The sequence below is a fragment of the Thalassophryne amazonica genome, chromosome 15 (genome assembly GCF_902500255.1).
Source record: "Thalassophryne amazonica chromosome 15, fThaAma1.1, whole genome shotgun sequence".
Classification (NCBI taxonomy): domain Eukaryota; kingdom Metazoa; phylum Chordata; class Actinopteri; order Batrachoidiformes; family Batrachoididae; genus Thalassophryne; species Thalassophryne amazonica.
Genome location: NC_047117.1, coordinates 35,344,838 through 35,362,266, shown reverse-complemented (window position 1 = coordinate 35,362,266; position 17,429 = coordinate 35,344,838). Strand labels below are relative to the sequence as shown.

General features: G+C 40.4%; 1 protein-coding gene across 1 annotated transcript in view; it reads left to right on the top strand.

Annotated features, from left to right (window-relative positions):
* ctnna2 (catenin (cadherin-associated protein), alpha 2) overlaps positions 1-17,429 on the top strand; it is a 1,141,281-nt gene that overhangs the window by 851,520 nt on the left and 272,332 nt on the right. Inside the window, exon 9 of the mRNA XM_034187601.1 lies at positions 1,814-1,966. Coding sequence (XP_034043492.1) covers positions 1,814-1,966 — 153 coding nt within the window. The remainder of the gene's footprint in view (positions 1-1,813; positions 1,967-17,429) is intronic.

Here is a 17,429-nt window from a genome sequence, read left to right as displayed (position 1 = left end):
TTTCTGTAGGTAAGTTGATCAGCGAGGCTTACCGTGAGGCAGAATCGCTCCAGCAGTGGTCAGGGCACAGAGTGAAAATGTGAAACTCCATCACATCCATCAAATGTGAAACAGTAATCCTGTATCAGAATCCACATCAGTACTTTTGTATGGTAGCTTAAATTCAGCCAATGCGGTGGCGGCACTTGACTTTCTCTTGCTCTCAGCTAACAGCACTGACAGTTAGCAGCACGCGTGGCCGGTATTCTGTTGAATTGTGCGTTTCGTCGTCAAAATCGACAGTTCCACATCCCGACAATACTGCGCATGCGTGTGCAGTTACGCAAAGACAGGAATGATATTTGACAGGAATGACATCTTGTCACAACACTGGTCAGGGCACAAGGTAATACATCCAAATGTGAAATGGTCGAATATTTTGCCACTGTTACCCCGATATTATACGGTCTGAAATCTCACACGATTAACCAATCAGATTTGCGGGAAAAAAAATGTAATTGGATTAGAATACGGATTATAAATGTTGTAACGTCATATCTATCATGTTTTATTGTGATACTGATTTGTTTTATTTGCTACAAGAACACCAGATTCATGAAGGCATCAACAAAAAAGGTTGGACATGTTGAGGTAATGTGTCTCCAGAGGTGTGCGGTACCTTTAATGCCATATACAGTTATTTTTTTATTTTTTATTTTTTCCCTAAAAGCTACTATACTGTCATCCTGGTCCACTGCAGAAATTTTGAATAGTTTAAGTAGGGTCTACTTGTTAAATTGTACTCATGTCACTGACTTCTTCTATAAAATATACTAGCTGAATTACCCGTTCTATGCACAGGCAGTAGAGATGAATTTTAGCCATGTCATTGTATATTTCATGTCACTTTAGTTAAGGTGTAGTAAGTTGCATTGCATTGTGTGTATATTGTCATCATTATTTTTCATAGAGCAATTTGTTATATTCATGAGACTGAAGTGAATGATGATAAAAGGTTATATAATGTCATATCACTGCAATGCTCTGGCATACCGTACACAGCAGGTATATTTTAATTGAAAAATGCAGTTTAACTGGCACACAGCACACGATGGTCTGTTCGGGTTGTAATTAAAGTGCACCCTAGCCAGCTGCTACTACGTAGTAAGTAAAGTGTGATGCTTTCAACCTAAGGGCCCCAGTGACCTCCCCCCTTGGTGCCCCCAGTCACCATAGCAAGTTTGGTGTGGATTGCTTAATTACTGTGGCTGTGCATAACAAACACACACACACACACACACACACACACACACACACACACACACACACACACACACACACACACACACACACACACACACACACACACACACACACACACACACACACACACACACACACACACGTCAGCTTTATATATTAGATAATGGTGTCTGTATGTTGTGATGTTATTTGGAAGATTCCTTCTGGCATCTGATCACCTATCCATCTGATGCGCATCACTGTCCATTTGTTGTTACTAAACAACTAGTCTAAGCAGTGTAATTCAAATGGCTTTTGCAAACAAATGTAGAAGTCACAAAAGCGACCCTCAGCAAAGATCTGTTGGGGAAAATGATACCTTATAAGTAAATTTCTGGCCTTTGAAAGCCTTTCGCCTCTATTCATGCTGTATTCCATTTTGCCCATCTTGCTGTCCTTTCACCTCATTACGTTCCTACTCCATAATCACTGAGGTGCAAAGTGAACTGTAATTATTGCCAAATGAGTGAAGTCATTGTTAACATTATAAATAGTATGACATCATCCCCATCCTTTTCTCTCTGTTTTTCAGTTGAGGAAGGCAGTGATGGACCACATCTCAGATTCCTTCCTGGAGACCAATGTCCCTCTGTTGGTGCTCATTGAAGCAGCCAAGAGTGGGAATGAGAAGGAGGTCAAGGAATATGCGCAGGTGTTCCGTGAGCATGCCAACAAACTGGTGGAGGTCAGTCCATTACACATGGGAGAACACTGAAACATTGACAGTGCTCATTCTGTATTGAAGAATACAAGAGTTATGTCCAAATCTCTCTCTCTCTCTCTCTCTCTCTCTCTCTCTCTCTCGCACACACACATACACACACGCTGTTCTTGCTTGCTGAACTTTCTTTATCAAAGACAATGTGCGACCATTTTAAGGACTAATTGTACAAATTGAATGTGTGTGTGGAATAGATGGGTGTGGGTTAGAGTACTAATGTTTCATGACTGGTTTGGAGTACTTGTCCCTTTATAAGGGTTTATCCATCATCAGGCATAAAGCCAGAAAGTAGATATATAAATGCACTCCGTCTTGTGCCCAAGATAACATGAACAAAATTTGGCAGATTTTCACCAAATTGTTGCAATGTTGAGCATCATTGGGTTTCACCAAGACCTGTGAAGGGCCAAGCATTTTCCTGAAGTCAGTATTGATAATTGGAATTTATTGTTAGGGGAGGTGATGGTCTAGTGGTTAAGGTGTTGGGCTTGAGATCAGAGGATCCTTGGTTCAAATCCCAGCCTGACTGGAAAATCACTAAGGGCCCTTGGGCAAGGTCCTTAATCCCCTAGTTGCTCCCATTGCGTAGTGAGCGCCTTGTATGGCAGCACCCTGATGCCATACAAGCGTCTGATGCAGATGGAAAGGCACTATATAAATGCAGTCCATTTACCATTTATTATCCACTGGAAGACAGTTTTTACTATTTGTTTGTTTGTTTATTTGTTTTGGTTAGTATTAGCTGGCTCTTTTATGTATCCCGACCCTAAAAAATCAGCCACCAGAAAGTCTCTATTTAGTGAGCATTTGCTGGTGCCACATCCACAACACCACAAATCTGCCTTGGGTCCTGGATGTCAACCACCCAAGCAGGCAACCAGTTCATTCCCACATCTCTAAAGCAACCATTTATCTGCCCAAGCTGTGTGGGTGTTCCCTTGGCCTTCTCCACCCACTCAAGATTCAATCCAATCCAATCCAATCCACTTTATTTATAATGCACATTTAAACAGACTCAAGTCTCCAAAGTGCTGCACAGCAAAAGCATAGACACGCAAAATAGTAATAATAACAACAATAACAGTAAAATAGATAAGATAAAATAATACATAAATAAATCATGATAAAACAATAAATTTGAATAAAATAAAAATAAAATAAGACACAAGGACCGTACAACTCACGCGGTGTTAAAAGCCAAGGAATAAATGTGGGCCTTAAGATGGGACTTAAAACACTCCACAGTGGGAGCAGATCGGACGTGTAGGGGCAGAGCGTTCCAGAGTCCGGGACCGACCAACGGAGAAGGCCTGTCCCCTCGAGTTTTAAGTCCCATCCTAGGCACCATGAGCTGGGACTGGCCCTAAACCTGGAGGCAGTTGATGATATATTGCGGGGCCAGTTCCATTCAGAGCTTTAAAACAAACAAAAGTATCTTAAATCAATTCTGAAACATACAGGGAGCCAGTGCAGAGAAGCCAAAATAGGGGTAATGTGGTCACGCTTTCTGGCCCCTGTTAAATGTCGAGCCGCTGAATTCTCGACTAACTGCAGTCGGGAAAGTGCGTTATGGCTAATTCCGGAATAAAGTGCATTGCAGTAGTCTAAACGAGAACAAATAAAAGACGGTGCATGACTTGTTCAAACAAATTAAAAGGGATAAAAGGTTTACTTTGATAAAGACGAAGGTAAAAAAAGCTTGATTTTAAAACTGCGTTAACCTGTTTATCAAGTTTAACATCGCTGTCTATGGTGACACCAAGGCTGGTGACTTTGGGATGCACAAAACTTTGGAGAGGTCCCAAGTCAAAGCGGGAATTGCCAAACAGAATTATTTCAGTTTTTCCCTTGTTAAGTTTTAAATAATTCTGTGCTAACCAAGCCTTAACATCACCGAGACAGTCGAGAAGGGGTGTCAGGGGGCAGTGGTTATTTCAGACCCCTATGTGCTAGATCATCCACAGAGAAACGTGCTACAAATGGCCCAAATGTCAAAGGTGACTTGATGGCACAATGTAAGGTGATAGTCCTCATCTTATTTGTTGGATATTAAGCCATTCCAGTTGTACCCTAACGATTCTCCAAAGATGACTAGTGTCAAGGGCATGCAACACCTTTAGTCACTGTTAACGTCCAGATCTCACAACCATACAGTAAGACGGGAAGCACCAGGAGTTAAAAGACTTGGACCTTCCTTCTCTTGCAAAGATATTATTATCGTCAAACACCTCTGTCCAGTGACTTCATTACTCTATAAGGTCTTTGCAGGTGCCTCTTAATCTCAGTGTCCAAGGACCCAGGAGAACATGTATGTCACTGCATAGATAAGTGAATGTCTCGCATACAGATACATTTCTGATGTATGTGTCCATAACTCATTAAAACCTGGATTTTACTCTTGATCCAGTAAAATCACAAACCCAGACACTCTGATTCCTCACTCAGTTTTCTCAAGTGTTGCAAATAGAGTATCCTTCGATTCCGCAAAGATTACACTCATTGAATGCAGGGTCAAGATCAATAAACCTTTCCTCACCAACAAAAGCACCAATTTGGTGGTTTCCACAACCCTACCCAACACCCATACCATGCAAACATGGTATGGTTGTTTCACTGGGAAAATTCAATCTTTGCTTCTGCTCCTTACAGCACTTGCAGTATCTGTGTATAGACTAAGATGACCAGCACTTTCTGGGGATTCCACAAATTCTCAGAATGTCCCAGAGAGCAGTCCAATCACTGGATTGCTTGCTTTGTGAAAATCAACATATTGTGCAAGCTGGAACTGAACCCTATAAAGAATACTCCCTGGCACAGAGAGCAGTGGAACACCACAATAGTTGTTGTAGTCCAAGTGACTCACCCTTTCCTTTCCAGATTGGGACAAGGCCTTTCCCCCAGTCTGTAGGGATGATACCTGTCTCCCACACTGAAACAAATCATTTTAGTGCCAGAAGAACAGCATCTCCACCCACCTGGAGGAGCTCAGCTTTGATGCTGTATATCCTTGGTCCTGTCTCTGCTCTCAGCTATTTCCCAGCCTTTGTGTCTCACCAACATTTGGTGGTCCACAACTGACCATATTTTGCAATATATTTATGCATTAATTGGCCAGGATAAAATGAGAGAAAAATCTGCCAGTATTCTACTTTTCAAATCACAAAGTGGTAGCATGGTTATGTCATTATTTCTAATTTAGGGATTATATTCAATATGTTGATTATACAGATTTTTTTTTTTAATTAGCCTGCATTTCTTTTCTTTTTTTTTTTATTAAATTCTTAATATTCAGTTATGCTTGTACTTCTGACAAGCACTGAAAACTTCAGCCTCATTACAATTGCCTTTTACATTGTCTGTTGGATTGATCCAAAATTGACCTTCTTGTATTGCAGGGTAAAGAGCAGCAGATGCAGAGAGTCATACAATATATAAAAAACACAAGCAATATCAGTGTTATGCTTGGTGCTGTTTGAGCTCATAACGCTAATGGAGTTTTAATTTGAGATCATTTGTGGAGTACACATAAAAATGCACAGCATTTTATGCAAGCAGGGTTTATGCAAGCTGTTAGGTGCTAGATTTTTGTTGGTAAAATTTTCAGTTATCTGGACAAATAAAAACAGTGTCATTCCACATGACCAATAAATCACTCGGTACCACAGTAAAAAATTACTGCATAATCTGTAAAAACTTTTTGTGGTTGTCTGTGAGGTAGCACAAACATTTCTAAAGAGGTACTTTCCACCAAATGAACAGGACTACAGAATCAGTGTTTTCACCTAGACAGGGCAATGGTCTATAAAATATTTATAGGGTATGATATGTATATTTATATGGTCTTTTGCTGATATTGTTTTAAAAACAAATGCTTGCTTGTAGCTATGTTAACTTTCCTTTGTAGACAGCCAGGTTTGCATTATTGTTGATAACTACCTGACAAGAAAAAAAGTAATTTCAAATGCGTACATAGTATATTTTAAAGGAGATCAACTGCCACTATCACAAGCTGAACATTTGTTTTCCTCATCATTTAACAATTTGCAAATGCCTGGCCACAGCATTTTCTTTTTTCTGACATCATAAATTTTGCTATGCTAAAATCTTACTTAGAAAGATGACAAAAATGATGTCAAACTTTCAAGAGTAAGATCTCAGGTCCCATCTTTTCCTTCTATGGTGCAAGTACATTTGGAACATCTTTGCCAATTTATATAGCACATAATCCGACTGTGTGCAGTGTGCAAAGAGGTTTTATTTAGTCTCTTTGTTTGTGGTGTAACATGAGGTAAACCAGTCAAACTGTCATGTGTCATCCCGTTTACAATCCATGTGCACTTGCCCTTGGTGCATAGGTGTTTACGTGGCAGTATCAGAAGTGACAGGTTCTGGCAATGAAACAATCTACACAAAAACTGTCAGACCATGCAAACAGCTAATTAAGTGAAGCATGTGAAGTTTTTCCTCTACACCCCTGATCACCTCTGTATGCCATTAATGCCATTCTGTGGTGAGCCACGTTTGGGTGCTTGCTCCCTCTGAACGCAGTGAGATAGTAAATATGAAAAAAATGTGATCGAAACAAAAGTTACATAGTAAATGGAATGCATTTGTCATAGTGTTTTTAGTTTGATGCAGCCGATCAAAGCACTGTCAGTGATGCCTCATGTACACACTCACATCAGTGTCGCTGTGCATGCCATGCTCAACTGCACACCAGTAACAATGTTGAGATTAAGGACCTTCCATAGGAGCCCCTAAATGAGCAGCTTGTCTGACAAGGAATCAAACTTATGATCATCTGATTACAAACCGTCTTCTATAATCTCTCTAACTACTATTATTTCGTTTTCATTATTTTGTTTTCAATTCAGTTTTATTGTAGTTTGATGTGTGATGAGCACCAATATGTATCCCTGTGTGTAGGTTGTGAACTCACCTGCGTAAGACCTCTTTGAATACTGTAGTGTACAGATAGCAGAGAAACTCTCACTTCAAACTTCAAGCAGGTATTTGTTGGTGTATGATGCAGTGGTTTCTGCTGCTTCATGATAGCAATACAGCAACACTGTGCTTCACCACACTGCATTTTAATACCAGTAAACCCATGGGTGCACAGATGAGCACAAATGCATTTGCTGTATATACAGCATCAGAGCTTGGTGTAAAAATCAATCAATCAATCAATCAATTTTATTTATATAGCGCCAAATCACAACAAACAGTTGCCCCAAGGCGCTTTATATTGTAAGGCAAGGCCATACAATAATTACGTAAAAACCCCAACGGTCAAAACGATCCCCTGTGAGCAAGCACTTGGCGACAGTGGGAAGGAAAAACTCCCTTTTAACAGGAAGAAACCTCCAGCAGAACCAGGCTCAGGGAGGGCAGTCTTCTGCTGGGACTGGTTGGGGCTGAGGGAGAGAACCAGGAAAAAGACATGCTGTGGAGGGGAGCAGAGATCAATCACTAATGATTAAATGCAGAGTGGGGCATACAGAGCAAAAGAGAAAGAAACACTCAGTGCATCATGGGAACCCCCCAGCAGTCTAAGTCTATAGCAGCATAAACTAAGGGATGGTTCAGGGTCACCTGATCCAGCCCTAACTATAAGCTTTAGCAAAAAGGAAAGTTTTAAGCCTAATCTTAAAAGTAGAGAGGGTGTCTGTCTCCCTGATCTGAATTGGGAGCTGGTTCCACAGGAGAGGAGCCTGAAAGCTGAAGGCTCTGCCTCCCATTCTACTCTTACAAACCCTAGGAACTACAAGTAAGCCTGCAGTCTGAGAGCGAAGCGTTCTATTGGGGTGATATGGTACTATGAGGTCCCTAAGATAAGATGGGACCTGATTATTCAAAACCTTATAAGTAAGAAGAAGAATTTTAAATTCTATTCTAGAATTAACAGGAAGCCAATGAAGAGAGGCCAATATGGGTGAGATATGCTCTCTCCTTCTAGTCCCATCAGTACTCTAGCTGCAGCATTTTGAATTAACTGAAGGCTTTTTAGGGAACTTTTAGGACAACCTGATAATAATGAATTACAATAGTCCAGCCTAGAGGAAATAAATGCATGAATTAGTTTTTTCAGCATCACTCTGAGACAAGACCTTTCTGATTTTAGAGATATTGCGTAAATGCAAAAAAGCAGTCCTACATATTTGTTTAATATGCACTTTGAATGACATATCCTGATCAAAAATGACTCCAAGATTTCTCACAGTATTACTAGAGGTCAGGGTAATGCTAGAGTACTAGCTGCAGCATCATACTGCAAAATGACAACCATGCTGTAAAATCATGAAATAGTTGTAAAGGAACAATTCCTGCACTCAAAAAAGCTGTATTTTCAGGTGCTCTTTGGATGGGAAAATGCATATCCATAGACACGAAAAACTCCAAGGTATTGTCTGTTGCAAATAGTTTTACATGGGGCAGGTTCTGACTTGTGGACTGATATTGCATCAGGAATCATTATATCAAGGTGGACTGTTTCACTAAATGATGAAGGATTGACAATGAAATGCGTCAGTTTTTTTATGGCTTAAAATGACCTAGCCAAGCCACGTAAAGAGTTATTAACTATTTGTAACAGAGTCCATGGAATTTCCCTTGTTTTTGACAACTGTGTTGGTTGGAAACTAGCAATGACACTTGTGCTTTGCACTGCTTTGTTTCTGGTTGTAAACCAGGGCCCTAAGGTTTCTTATCCAGTCATGTAAGATGTTGACTGGATGTGTTAAATAATAGGTCAAATCCTTGCACATCAGTGAAAAAAATCTTGTGTCAATTGACTGGTCATTTCATGAGATCCAGACAAGGTGTACTGTGCATGCACCTATCACCTGTCTCCAACACTATGGTAAGATGGGGCATTTCCTTGAGTCAAAATCAGAAAGCTGATATGTTGGTGCTAATTACCCCAGCAACTGGCGAGGCCAAGGGGAAGTCCATGCATCACCTAGTTGCAGCAGATTAATAGTTATTTTTGGGATATAGAGACAGATCACAAGTCTTTCTGGCTGGTTGACAGTCAGGGCATAAGACAATTCTATGGCTGTGATAACACACTACACTGGCACATGTTCCTATACATATCACCTATGTACCTACCACTCAACTCATGTGGGCAAGTTGGTTGCACAATAAGGTGTAATCAGACATAGAGCTGTTGTTGACTTCATCTGCCAGCAGAAAGAATTTGCACATTAGACCACCAAAAAGTGCATAAATAGTCCAACATTGTCTATTGCTGTATACAGAGCACAACACTCACATGCACATTACATAAGAAGGTTTACAATGCCCAGACTTGGTGTTTTAAAAGCACTGTATGGAACTGGATGAAGGAGAATCAAACTCAAACCCACTGTCTCACTCCCCCTAAGTACAAGTGATATTATATGCCATAAAATACATGGTGAACATGAATTTAAATCAAACATTGAATGAAATAAGACTTAATACTCATGGATAACTACAACATCTCACATCACTGCTTTACTTGTTCATTTTAAGGAGCTTTTGTGGCCACTGTAAAGGTGTGCCCTGACAGGTTTGATGTTCATTGCTAATGACCAGAAATCCTTTCACTTGCATCCACTTTCTGGATACCATAGCACTGTGCACCTGGAGTACCCTGTTTTTAAAGGCCACGTGAAATAAAATCACAAAATTAATTCAAGCCATTGTGAATCAATGAGTTTTGTAACCATTTGTAAAGTCCACATTTAATAAAAGTAGTAAATGAATATGAGCAGCCATTTCAAGCATTTAAAATTACCTCACACTCTCTGCTTATCAGCAGTCGGCGAAAAGCAGGTCATCAAGCATGTGATGTCATGACAGGGAGTGGTCTGCCAGGATTAAAGATGTACAGACACGTGAGACTGGCTTGTGTTTACATTATTTTCTCTGTTGTACTGCTGTTTACGTGGCCTATATGGAAATAAGAATTCAGATATTTCAAATCATCAAGGTATGTGGAGTCTGTATTCGGAGAGGTTGAGTCGCTGTTTTGTGTTTGGGTGCGGCGATGTGCCCAAAACTGGAGTTGGTCTTCACAAATTTCCCATGAAGAAGAAGCAACAAGATACACAGGATGATTTGACAAGAGGAAGCGAAAGGACCTGGATGTTCCTACAAAAAATTGACCATATGTAGTTGTCATTTCACTGACGACATAAACAAGATGCAGGCCGACATGGGGCTAGCTGATTTCCTGAAGCTGAAGATGGACGGCACCCCCGGCATTTCATGTGCAACCGATGTACACATTTAAGTCATGTAAATTTAACTGACTTTCTCTTTTTCGGTGTACACACCAGACAATACAGTAAAAAAATTTTGGGGTGCATATACAACCCCTGGCAAAAATTATGGAATCACCGGCCTCGAAGGATGTTCATTCAGTTGTTTAATTTTGTAGAAAAAAAGCACATCACAGACATGACACAAAACTAAAGTCTTTTCAAATGGCAACTTTCTGGCTTTAAGAAACACTATAAGAAATCAAGAAAAAAAGATTGTGGCAGTCAGTAATGGTTACTTTTTTAGACCAAGCAGAGGAAAAAAATATGGAATCACTCACTTCTGAGGAAAAAATTATGGAATCACCCTGTAAATTTTCATCCCCAAAACTAACACCTGCATCATATCAGATCTGCTCGTTAGTCTGCATCTAAAAAGGAGTGAACACACCTTGGAGAGCTGTTGCACCAAGTGGACTGACATGAATCATGGCTCCAACATGAGAGATGTCAATTGAAACAAAGGAGAGGATTATCAAACTCTTAAAAGAGAGTAAATCATCATGCAATGTTGCAAAAGATGTTGGTTGTTCACAGTCAGCTGTGTTTAAACTCTGGACCAAATACAAACAACATGGGAAGGTTGTTAAAGGCAAACATACTGTTATGTGGGCCGCTGAAGAGGAGGTACTGCTGGCCCACCACCACCAGTCGGCGCCCTGCTTGGAGTGCGGGCTTCAAGCATGAGAGGGCGCCAGAGCTATTGGAAGTGACAGCTGTCACCTGTCAACCTCACCAGCTGTCTCTCATTAACCTCCTTACAAGAAGCGGATCACAACTCCACCTCCTCGCCGAGAAATCATCTACCACAAAGGTAATTTCTCTGCTGACTTATCGATTGTCTAAACTTTGTTCTGTGTGCAGCCGCATTCCTGTGGTGATCCAGAAGAGGGACCAGCAGGAGCTGCACGAGAGAAACGTATCTGGAGGTGGAGGTTTTCCCTCCCAGAGAATTTGAGTGTAAAGGTTGCTGGGTGTGAGGACTCACACTCACCTCCTTCTGTTTCTTCTTTGCCAGCAGTACCAGGGCCGACAACGGAGGACAGAGACCACCTGGGGATTCAGGACTTGGCGGCTCCGGTGTTCTTCAGGCCGTTGGTGGTGGAAGCGGTGTGGGCCCCGGCTCCTCGTACATCAGAGGTCTCCTATCTTCGAGCCTGCCCACTGTCCTCTTGTATACAATTGGCACCTGTTATTTCTGTTTGTATTCCATTGTGTACTTTCGCAACATTAAATTGTTACTCCTTTTCTTATCCATTGTCCGTTCACTTGCGCCCCCTGTTGTGGGTCCGTGTTACGACACTTTCCCAACACATACTGGTAGACCAAGGAAGACATCAAAGCGTCAAGACAGAAAACTTAAAGCAATATGTCTCAAAAATTGAAAAATGTACAACAAAACAAATGAGGAACGAATGGGAGGAAACTGGAGTCAACGTCTGTGACCGAACTGTAAGAAACTGCCTAAAGGAAATGGGATTTACATACAGAAAAGCTAAACAAAAGGCATAATTAACACCTAAACAGAAAAAAACAAGGTTACAATGGGCTAAGGAAAAGCAATTGTGGACTGTGGATGACTGGATGAAAGTCATATTCAGTGATGAATCTCAAATCTGCATTGGGCAAGGTGATGATGCTGGAACTTTTGTTTGGTGCCTTTCCAATGAGATTTATAAAGATGACTGCCTGAAGAGAACATGTAAATTTCCACAGTCATTGATGATATGGGGCTGCATGTCAGGTAAAGGCACTGGGGAGATGGCTGTCATTACATCATCAATAAATGCACAAGTTTATGTTGATATTTTGGACAATTGAAAGGATGTTTGGGGATGATGAAATCATTTTTCAAGATGATAATGCATCTTGCCATAGAGCAAAAACTGCAAAAACATTCCTTGCAAAAAGACACATAGGGTCAATGTCATGGCATAGGGTCAATGTCAATGAGCAGATCTGATTTGATGCAGGTGTTAATTTGGGGGATGAAAATTTACAGGGTGATTCCATAATTTTTTCCTCAGAATTGAGTGATTCCATATGTTTTTCCTCTGCTTGGTCTAAAAAAGTAACCGTTACTGACTGCCACAATCTTTTTTTCTTGATTTCTTATAGTGTTTCTTAAAGCCAGAAAGTTGCCATTTGAAATGACTTTAGTTTTGTGTCATGTCTGTGATCTGCTTTTTTCTACAAAATTAAACAACTGAATGAACATCCTCTGAGGCCGGTGATTCCATAATTTTTGCCAGGGGTTGTAGTAGATGTAATCTGTCAGAGGTTTCATATGGCTATTTCAGAAATTCTAAAGACCCAGCATCCAGCATGTTACCCATTTAATATTGTGATTCAGAAAATAACATTAAAGATTAAACGACTAAATTACTGAACAATACAGATCTTCCAAGCTCCTGGTTTTCCCACCACATTGATTGTCACATCATTGTTTTGGTCCAACCTGTAAAGCTGTACACCACCTGAGTTCCCCACTGTCAAAATTTCCTCAGTTTGGTCCATTTCAATGTTATCATTTAGAGAAATACTGGATGAAAAGTTTCCAAACCACTGTTTGTTTGTCCTTCACCTTTGTGAATTAAATCAATCAATCAATTTTTTTATATAGCGCCAAATCACAACAAACAGTTGCCCCAAGGCGCTTTATATTGTAAGGCAAGGCCATAAAATAATTATGTAAAACACCAACGGTCAAAACGACCCCCTGTGAGCAAGCACTTGGCTACAGTGGGAAGGAAAAACTCCCTTTTAACAGGAAGAAACCTCCAGCAGAACCAGGCTCAGGGAGGGGCAGTCTTCTGCTGGGACTGGTTGGGGCTGAGGGAGAGAACCAGGAAAAAGACATGCTGTGGAGGGGAGCAGAGATCGATCACTAATGATTAAATGCAGAGTGGTGCATACAGAGCAAAAAGAGAAAGAAACAGTGCATCATGGGAACCCCCCAGCAGTCTACGTCTATAGCAGCATAACTAAGGGATGGTTCAGGGTCACCTGATCCAGCCCTAACTATAAGCTTTAGCAAAAAGGAAAGTTTTAAGCCTAATCTTAAAAGTAGAGAGGGTGTCTGTCTCCCTGATCTGAATTGGGAGCTGGTTCCACAGGAGAGGAGCCTGAAAGCTGAAGGCTCTGCCTCCCATTCTACTCTTACAAACCCTAGGAACTACAAGTAAGCCTGCAGTCTGAGAGCGAAGCGCTCTATTGGGGTGATATGGTACTACGAGGTCCCTAAGATAAGATGGGACCTGATTATTCAAAACCTTATAAGTAAGAAGAAGAATTTTAAATTCTATTCTAGAATTAACAGGAAGCCAATGAAGAGAGGCCAATATGGGTGAGATATGCTCTCTCCTTCTAGTCCCCGTCAGTACTCTAGCTGCAGCATTTTGAATTAACTGAAGGCTTTTTAGGGAACTTTTAGGACAACCTGATAATAATGAATTACAATAGTCCAGCCTAGAGGAAATAAATGCATGAATTAGTTTTTCAGCATCACTCTGAGACAAGACCTTTCTGATTTTAGAGATATTGCGTAAATGCAAAAAAGCAGTCCTACATATTTGTTTAATATGCTCTTTGAATGACATATCCTGATCAAAAATGACTCCAAGATTTCTCACAGTATTACTAGAGGTCAGGGTAATGCCATCCAGAGTAAGGATCTGGTTAGACACCATGTTTCTAAGATTTGTGGGGCCAAGTACAATAACTTCAGTTTTATCTGAGTTTAAAAGCAGGAAATTAGAGGTCATCCATGTCTTTATGTCTGTAAGACAATCCTGCAGTTTAGCTAATTGGTGTGTGTCCTCTGGCTTCATGGATAGATAAAGCTGGGTATCATCTGCGTAACAATGAAAATTTAAGCAATACCGTCTAATAATACTGCCTAAGGGAAGCATGTATAAAGTGAATAAAATTGGTCCTAGCACAGAACCTTGTGGAACTCCATAATTAACTTTAGTCTGTGAAGAAGATTCCCCATTTACATGAACAAATTGTAATCTATTAGACAAATATGATTCAAACCACCGCAGCGCAGTGCCTTTAATACCTATGGCATGCTCTAATCTCTGTAATAAAATTTTATGGTCAACAGTATCAAAACGCAGTCAGTAATGGGCTATACCTGCCTTGACGTCATGCAGCTGCACAGGTGACCCCTTTGGGAAAAACACACAGATGATTACACAGATAAATGCAGTCCATTTACCATTTTACCATTTACCATGATTTTGGCTTTATATAGAACAGCTTTCAAGGAAAATATAGATTTTTGGACCTTTCCATGTGGCCTTTAAAGTCACTGTGATTGCTTGGTCACACGACAACACACCCATGCCTCATGAACATGGTAAATTCAACTTCTTTTAGCCCTGTGCCCAGCATTGTGCTCGTATTTCCCACTGCTTAAATACCAGTGTGCATTCGGACACCCCAAATGGATTCCTGTCCTTTATTCGATTTCTCCATCCATCATCAAGTCAGAGCCCTTCATGTTGAATCTTTGTGTTGTGTAGAATTTGTATTTGGATACTGCACTGACCTACTGAAAGTGTATAAGTTTCAAATCAAGTATGTTTTTGTTGTGCACATGAATCAATAATAGTGGCCATGGCTAAGTCTCACAATATGTTAAATGAGCAAATATCTTTGGGGGATGTAGGGTAACCCTGTCTGAGTTTGGGGTTGAACACATTTATGTTTTTGTCATTCTGTCTTGTGCTCAGTGTCTTCTGATGAATTAATTGACCTTCTAGCTCTCAGTGGTAATTGTTCTGTAGCTCGTTCTAATGGGTCCTTTCTTAACATCCTTAGAATAGCTCACGCTCAAGTTCAATTGGTTTTAGCTGATGTAATGACTGATTAGCAAGTCATTTTTGGTCTATCTCAGCTGGTTGCTGACAAGGGAGGCTCTGAGTGCTGCACATTCAAAATGTGCCCTTTGCATGCTACAGCATTAATGTTCATTTAGCCTGAGGGCACTGTAGTCATATGTATTTTATTTTCCCTGTGTAGGAAAAAGAGAGAGGTTATTGCATCATTTTTGCCCTTGTGCATTATCTGAAATATTTGGATTGATGCATATCATACAGCAATGGCAACGTGCAATGCAGGATTATAAATCTCATGCAAGCACAAGCTAAATCTAAATTTGAATGAATGACCCCTTGTGCACATTAGTGGGTATTGTTTTCATGTTTTCTTTTGTTAAAACAAATGATCTTCACTTTAAACCACATATTGTGCAACAAAAAATTTGTGGAGTCAGATGAAAAAAAATGTGTGAAAGAGTGAGAGATATGCTGGTATAATAACAGACAGGTGGAATCAACCAAAGTTATCTTAACAGTCTGTCATGCAATGGTCTGTAACGTGCGGTGGAAATGTCTTTGGGCTGTTTTCTGATGTATTAAAGCAGTATGAAATTTGAGAGCAAACTAGGCAGTGTGCACAAAGTGCCTTGCTTAAAGTGCCTATCATGAGAAAACAAAATGCCAAATGAGCTGACTATTCATATATATATATATATATATATATATATATATATATCAAATCAAAATCAAATCAAATCAATTTTATTTATATAGCACCAAATCACAACAAACAGTCGCCCCAAGGCGCTTTATATTGTAAGGCAAAAGCCATACAATAATTACAGAAAAACCCCAACGGTCAAAACGACCCCTTATGAGCAAGCACTTGGCGACAGTGGGATGGAAAACTCCCTTTTAACAGGAAGAAACCTCCAGCAGAACCAGGCTCAGGGAGGGGCAGTCTTCTGCTGGGACTGGTTGGGGCTGAGGGGAGAGAATCAAGAAAAAGACATGCTGTGGAAGAGAGCAGCGATCAATCACCAGTCCAATCCAATCCACTTTATTTATATAGCACATTTAACAACAAAAATGATCCAAAGTGCTGCACATACAATAGAATCACGATAGATAAAACCCCAGTAGTCAAAAATTAAAAATAAGAAAATTAACAATAAAATTAACTAAAATGTGCAAGATAAATAAATGAATACATACAGCATACAAAAGATAAAACCAATAAAATCTACCAAAATAAAAACAAAACCAATAAAACAGAGGACCACACAACGCACTCAGTGTTAAAAACCAGAGAATAAAAGTGGGTCTTCAGATGAGACTTAAAACACTCCACTGTGGGGGCTGTTCAGACATGGAGGGGCAGAGCGTTCCAAAGTTTGGGGCCAGCCACAGAGAAAGCCCTGTCCCCCCTGGTTTTAAGTCTCGTCTTGGGTACGACGAGCTGGAAATGGCCCTCAGACCTCAGAGCACGTGCCGGAGAGTAAATTTGTAGGAGGTCAGTGATGTATTTAGGGGCCATTCCATTCAAAGCTTTAAAAACAAACAATAAAATCTTAAAATCAATTCTAAAATTAATAGAAAGCCAGTGCAAAGATGCAAGAATTGGGGTTATGTGATCACACTTCCAGGCTCCTGTTAAAAGTCGCACTGCAGCGTTCTGGACTAACTGCAAATGGGAAAGAGCCTGTTACAGTTACGGGAAAGTGTGTTACAGTAGTCCAGACGACTTGAAATAAAAGAGTGCACAACTTGTTCAAAAAGGTTGAAAGATAAAAACGGTTTTACCTTTGATAAAAGACGAAGATGATAAAAGCACAATTTCAAAACACCATTGATTTGTTTATCAAATTTAAAATCGCTGTCTATCGTGACGCCAAGGCTGGTGACCTTGGGACGTACAGAATCCTTAAGAGGTCCCAAGTCAAAGAGGGTACTTCCAAACAACATAACCTCTGTCTTGCCCTCATTAAGTTTCAAAAAATTCTGTGACAACCAAGCCCTGACGTCACACAGATAGTTGAGTAGGGGTGTCAGGGGGCAAAGGCTGTTTTTAGCGATAGGCATGTAGATTTGACAATCATCAGCATAAAAATGGTAGGCCACATCATGTTTTTTAAAAATCTCTCTGAGTGAGAGGAGATAAAGAGCAAAAAGGATGGTTCCCAGGATAGAACCCTGGGGGACTCCACAATGAAGAGGGGCTGAAGACGAGGTGGAGTCCCCCAGCCTGACGGAGAAAGACCTCTCCGACAGGTACGACCTAAACCACTCCAGAAC